We start from the raw sequence: 6,388 nt of genomic DNA, 5'->3' as shown, positions 1-6,388 counted from the left end.
ACGCATACGACCACCAATCGGATGGCCTCCATTATATTCTCACCACCACCGTAGCTCTGTCCATGCCCACAAGTAAAAACCCCCAAAGAAAATGAAAATGAAAATCCAAGAAACGGCCAGAAAAAAAGAGATAAATCAGACAAACAAAAAAAACAAATGAGAAAAAGAGAGAGAGAGAGAGAAGTGTCATTCTCATTTCTCAGTTCTCTCAGAGCACAGCAAAACAAAAAAGAAGATCAAACCAAAGCAGCGTTGCTTCCCTCTCTCGCCCACTACCCATCTCACAATTAAACCACATAAACAACTGAAAACCAGCCTCCACCTCCAACAAGTCACAAGCTTCACTGCAACCCATTTTCTGATCGACCTCAAATTTTTATGGCCAAATGGGTTTTCGGCTTTTATTAGCCTCTTTTTCTCACTCGCTGCAAATTTAACCGGAAAAAAAAAACCAGTGAGAATTGTGTCAAACAGAGGAAGACCCAAGTCATCAAATGGCTTCAGGTGCTCAGTCGTCGGGCACAGGCCATGCCAAAGCTCACAACAATACAGAGTCTGTAAGCAAAGCCATTGCTCAGTACACCGTCGATGCTCGGCTGCACGCGGTGTTTGAGCAGTCAGGCGAGTCTGGTAAGTCCTTCGACTACTCACAGAGCATGAGGACCACCAAAGACTCAGTCCCGGAGCAGCAGATTACAGCCTACCTGTCCAGAATTCAAAGGGGTGGCCATATTCAACCCTTTGGGTGCATGATGGCTGTGGACGAAGCCACCTTTGGGGTCATTGCGTACAGCGAAAACGCCCGAGACCTGCTCGACCTAACGCCGCAGTCAGTTCCGATCCTCGAAAAACCTGAGATCCTCACAATTGGGACTGATGTCCGTACACTCTTCACGCCCTCCAGCGCAGTTTTGCTCGAGAAAGCATTTGGGGCTCGGGAGATTACACTTTTGAACCCAATTTGGATCCACTCCAAGATTTCTGGAAAGCCCTTTTACGCAATTCTGCATCGGATTGATGTTGGGGTTGTGATTGATTTGGAGCCTGCTAGAACAGAGGACCCTGCGCTGTCTATAGCCGGCGCGGTTCAGTCTCAGAAATTGGCAGTGAGGGCAATTTCACAGCTGCAGTCACTGCCTGGTGGGGACATTAAGATTTTGTGTGATACTGCGGTTGAGAGTGTAAGGGAGCTTACTGGTTATGATAGAGTTATGGTGTATAAGTTTCATGAGGATGAGCATGGTGAGGTTGTGGCTGAGAGCAAGAGGCCTGACTTAGAGCCATATCTTGGGCTGCACTATCCTGCCACGGATATACCTCAGGCGTCGAGGTTTTTGTTCAAGCAGAACCGGGTCAGAATGATAGTAGACTGTCATGCCACGCCGGTCCATGTAATTCAGGATGAAGGGCTGATGCAGCCTCTGTGCTTGGTTGGATCCACACTTCGTGCCCCTCATGGTTGTCACTCCCAGTATATGGCTAATATGGGCTCCATTGCCTCGCTAGCTTTGGCAGTCATCATCAATGGAAATGATGAGGAAGCTATTGGCGGGAGGAACTCAATGAGACTATGGGGCCTGGTTGTTTGCCACCATACCTCTGCTCGGTGCATTCCGTTTCCCCTTCGGTATGCTTGTGAGTTCCTAATGCAGGCCTTTGGGCTTCAGTTGAATATGGAATTGCAATTGGCTTCACAATTGTCTGAGAAACATGTTTTGAGGACCCAGACTCTCTTGTGTGATATGCTTCTTCGTGACACCCCAGCTGGCATTGTTACTCAAAGTCCTAGTATTATGGACCTTGTGAAGTGTGACGGGGCTGCACTATACTACCGAGGGAAGTACTACCCACTAGGTGTGACCCCAACTGAAGCGCAGATAAAGGACATTGTGGAGTGGCTGTTGGCTTTCCATGGAAGTTCAACAGGTTTAAGCACAGATAGTTTGGGTGATGCTGGGTACCCTGGAGCTGCCTCTCTGGGCGATGCTGTTTGTGGGATGGCTGCTGCTTATATCACTAAGAGGGATTTTCTGTTCTGGTTCCGATCCCACACTGCAAAAGAGATCAAATGGGGTGGAGCAAAGCATCATCCAGAGGACAAGGATGATGGACAGAGGATGCATCCACGCTCTTCATTCAAGGCATTTTTGGAAGTGGTTAAAAGCCGTAGTTTGCCGTGGGAGAACGCAGAAATGGATGCAATACACTCTTTGCAGATTATTTTGAGAGACTCATTTAAGGATGCAGAGACAAACAATTCAAAAGCTGTTACGCAGGCCCAGCTTGGTGATCTGGAGTTTCAAGGGATCAATGAGCTCAGCTCGGTAGCAAGAGAAATGGTTAGATTGATAGAGACTGCAACTGCTCCCATATTTGCTGTAGATGTTGATGGATGTATAAATGGGTGGAATGCAAAGGTTGCAGAGTTGACAGGTCTCTCAGTCGAGGAAGCTACCGGGAAGTCCTTGGTTCATGATCTTGTTTACAAAGAATCTGAAGAAATTGTTGGCAGACTTCTTTTCCGCGCTTTAAGAGGTAGTCTTTCTAGGCCTAATGTCTTTATTTCTACTCAATTCAAGAAGTTTATTAATGGGGTCTTATTGACATTGTTTCCAGCTCATTCTCAATTTCAAGTAAAACCACAAAGCTAACCTTGGCCATATAATCATTTCAAACCAAAATAAAGAAATAAATTCGCTATATTTGTCTTATTGAAAGTTGACTTACTTCAAGTTGTGAAGTTCACTGAGACGGTTTCATTGTGATGCCTAGGTACCTTCTATGTGATTAAATTTTACTGTAAATATGCAGTTCTCATATTGTAGTTATTGCTTGTATTGTGTTGTATTAATATATGCATTTCTTATTCTCTTGCGTGACTATTAAATGATCAATTAGGTGATTGCTTTGTAGCAATGGAACATGGACAGAACATGAGTGTTGATGTACCATATAGGTATAAGTTTCTGAATGCTACCTTAAAAATTAAAAATGAACATGACATTAATGCCAGTATGGCTTATTATGCCCAAAAGAGGGGACTAAACAGTTTTTATTTTTTTATTTTTTATATATACATTTTTGTTTCATTTTTTGTGATTTGGATCACAAGTTTAATGTTTATTTTGAAAGCAAGTCTGTTTTGGTAAAAATTGAATATTTTACTATATTAGTATTTTCAATGCAGGAGAAGAAGATAAGAATGTAGAAATAAAAATGAGGACATTTGGCCCAGAGCACGACAACAAGCCTGTTTTTGTGGTGGTTAATGCTTGCTGTAGCAAGGATTACGCTAGTAATATAGTTGGAGTTTGCTTCGTTGGTCAGGACGTAACTGGTCAAAAAGTAGTAATGGACAAGTTCATAAAAATACAAGGTGATTACAAGGCCATCGTTCATAGTCCAAACCCTTTGATCCCTCCTATATTTGCTTCAGATGATAACACATGTTGCTCGGAATGGAACACTGCCATGGCAAAGCTCACTGGGTGGAGCCATGGAGAAATCCTTGGAAAAATGTTGGTTGGAGAGGTCTTCGGCAGTTGCTGTCGACTCAAGGGTCCAGATGCTATGACAGAATTCATGATTGTCCTACACAATGCCATTGGAGGGCTAGACACAGACAAATTTCCCTTTTCATTCTTTGACCGAAATGGGAAATATGTACAAGCTCTCTTGACAGCCAATAAGAGGGTGAACGCAGAAGGTCAGGTTATTGGAGCTTTCTGCTTTTTGCAGATTGCAAGTTCAGAACTGCAACAAGCTCTTAAAGTTCAGAGGCAACAGGAAAATGAAAGTTTTTCTAGGATGAAAGAATTGGCTTACATTTGCCAGGAAATAAAAAATCCTTTAAGTGGTATACGCTTTACCAACTCACTTTTGGAGGCTACAGACTTAAATGAAGATCAAAAGCAGTTTTTGGAGACTAGTGCTGCTTGTGAGAAGCAAATTTTGAAGATTATAAAAGATGTTGATCTGGATAGCATTGAAGATGGGTAAGTAGGCTTTTAACAAAATTCTTCTCACATGCTCTTTTGTTTAATATCTTCATCTAGGACTGCATTATTAATACCTGTATCCAAATTTCTTCATAATTGAAAATAGGAAAAACACAATTAAGTTTTTGTTGTTGTTGGTGAATTAGATCACTGGAGCTTGAGAAGTCAGAATTCTTTCTTGGGAGTGTCATAAACGCTGTTGTTAGCCAAGTAATGTTATTGCTGAGGGAAAGGGATCTACAATTGATTCGGGATATTCCTGAAGAAATCAAAACATTGGCTGTTTGTGGTGATCAAGTGAGAATTCAGCAGGTCTTAGCTGATTTCTTATTGAATATGGTACGTTATGCACCATCTCCAGAAGGTTGGGTGGAGATTCATGTTCTTCCAAGCTTGAAGAAAGTACCTGATGGAGTCACTCTGGTTCGTACTGAATTCAGGTACTTTGGCTTCCCAGTATTTATATATTATTAGTTGGACGTTGATGGTGACAAGATAATAAAGTTATGTATGCAAGTTGTCCTTGCAACCTGACTTTACCTGATGTCCCGTGGCTCAAATTAAGAACCTCAACCAACCAGGAGGCGTTTTTATGTTGGACTGTGGCTGTCTTGTTGAACCCATAGGTTTGAAAACTATCTGCTATGTTTTGTAGGAGCAAAATTGCAATCATGGTCTCTGAGCCTTGACGTCTGTTGAATAACTTGGTTGGGTGATTATGGGTCGGTAATGCAAAGATCTGTTTTGTACTTATGGTCCTCTTGCATTCTCTTGGCATAGTCTGACCAGAATGATTATGTGCTTAATGGAATACAATTGTAAAATCTGTGTCTGCCAACTTTTTTCAGAGTCTATACAAACATCCCTTGGCTAGTCTTGTTGGGCATCACTTGCAAATTGCAATGCACAAAAGCAGCGCTTTTCTTCTTATATTGTTATTGGCATGGATATTGTTTTGATATGTAAATGACTAATACAGTGTTTATGGTGAAGGTTGGTATGTCCTGGTGATGGTCTTCCTCCTCAATTAGTTCAAGATATGTTCCATAGCAGTCAATGGATGACTCAGGAGGGCCTAGGACTGAGCATGTGCAGGAAGATTTTAAAGCTCATGAATGGAGAAGTCCAATATATCAGAGAGTCAGAAAGATGTTATTTCTTAATTATTCTTGAGTTTCCTATGCCTCGGAGTACAAAGAGTATTGACTAGGTCATTGGATATCCAGGACTTTATAGTCTCAACAGGAGATGCTCCTTCTCCCAGAACAAACTGCACCGGGAACCAAAGCTACCAGATTCGTTTCAAGGGTACTTGACAAAACTCAAAACATGTTTGCGTTATCCAAGATTGCTGTTTGACTACACAAGTTCAAATGACAAACATGCTTGAGTAAGGTAGCCGATAGTCTACGTGCAGTCTTAAGATTTCTCTAGTGCAGTTAAGCCAAATCTTAATGCATTAGTGTGCCGCCCTGTGTTATTCATTGAAAAGGACCAAGTGGGTCCATTTGAGGTAATTGTAGAGAGGCTTCCACGATCAAAAGCTCTTCCGGTAGGAGACTTGTTAGATTGAGTCAGATCGTTCTTTCGCATGTTTCTACTTGATTGCTTGTACTAAGTCGTTTCCGCTTCATGTTCTCAAAGTGTCCACAGCGAAAGCTTTTTGGCCTTTTCCCTTTTAATGTATAATACTTCTTCTGTGTAATAAAGCTGATACTGATAGTCATCTTCTAGTTGCTGGATTTAATGTAACATGGATGACTTGTCTGAGTAATATGTGCTTTTTTCTTGGCGAAGATATACTTTGGATCACCTGTCTGTGTCCACATCGAAGATAGACATCCATGAAACGGGGATAGCACCATTTTGCTATTCCGACTAATAACGCTATGATGCGTGATAACACTTCTATGTAGCATAGTATTATTGGCCGCGGATTGTCGGTGCAACTAAAATTTTTCTGGTATAGCAGAGTGCCTTACCAGCCTCATTGATTATATTAGTTTTTTTTATTATTAAAAAAAAATCCCATTTTTGCTGTGAATTGTAACTTCTTTGGGAAGGTGGGTGTTTAGGAGAGTAATATTATACAATACAATTGCCCATTTTTCTAAGAGCTGGATGGATTTTAGAACTTGCTTCTTGTCTTGTCTCTCATCTGTCAAAATCGTCCCCATACTTAATTTATTGTAGAATTGGATGTAATGTGCCTAAGTCAACTTGATAGGTCACTACGAGCTTACAAGATGCTTAGGTTTGGTATGAGATAAGGATATTTTATGGTAAAGTTTAGCACTAAATGGTAATAATGGAAGTGTCACTTGCTTCGTTTGTTAATGATAATATTATCCCATAATATTAGGAGAGAGAACAAGAAGCTTTGTTGCTGC

At 41.3% G+C, this 6,388-nt stretch overlaps 1 protein-coding gene across 2 annotated transcripts; it reads left to right on the top strand.

The window, feature by feature from the left end:
- On the top strand, positions 1-5,798 carry LOC117629932 (phytochrome B). 2 transcript variants are annotated; one of them, XM_034362619.1, is made up of 5 exons: positions 1-2,535; positions 3,188-3,995; positions 4,145-4,438; positions 4,654-4,720; positions 4,992-5,106. In XM_034362619.1, the coding sequence occupies exons 1-4, from the start codon at positions 495-497 to the stop codon at positions 4,685-4,687; spliced, it is 3,177 nt and encodes a 1,058-aa protein (XP_034218510.1). In that variant the 5' UTR covers positions 1-494; the 3' UTR covers positions 4,688-4,720; positions 4,992-5,106. The 2 variants fall into 2 exon arrangements, with proteins under 2 accessions (XP_034218510.1, XP_034218501.1); XM_034362610.1 differs by lacking the exon at positions 4,654-4,720 and having other exon boundaries at positions 5-2,535; positions 4,992-5,798.
- Positions 5,799-6,388: the final 590 nt, after the last annotated feature.

This window comes from Prunus dulcis, chromosome 1 (assembly GCF_902201215.1).
Source record: "Prunus dulcis chromosome 1, ALMONDv2, whole genome shotgun sequence".
Classification (NCBI taxonomy): Eukaryota; Viridiplantae; Streptophyta; class Magnoliopsida; order Rosales; family Rosaceae; genus Prunus; species Prunus dulcis.
Note: the sequence above shows the minus strand (reverse complement) of the source record. Positions and strands in the feature narration are given on the sequence as shown.

What these genes read in the sequence shown, in the direction of transcription:
- LOC117629932 (XM_034362610.1), top strand. Translation starts at nt 495, where the DNA reads ATGGCTTCAGGTGCTCAGTCGTCGGGCACAGGCCATGCCAAAGCTCAC. An exon ending in TCTTTTCCGCGCTTTAAGAG is followed by an intron (nt 2,536 to 3,187) that starts GTAGTCTTTCTA and finishes TTTTCAATGCAG; the next exon opens with GAGAAGAAGATAAGAATGTA. An exon ending in CTGGATAGCATTGAAGATGG is followed by an intron (nt 3,996 to 4,144) that starts GTAAGTAGGCTT and finishes TTGGTGAATTAG; the next exon opens with ATCACTGGAGCTTGAGAAGT.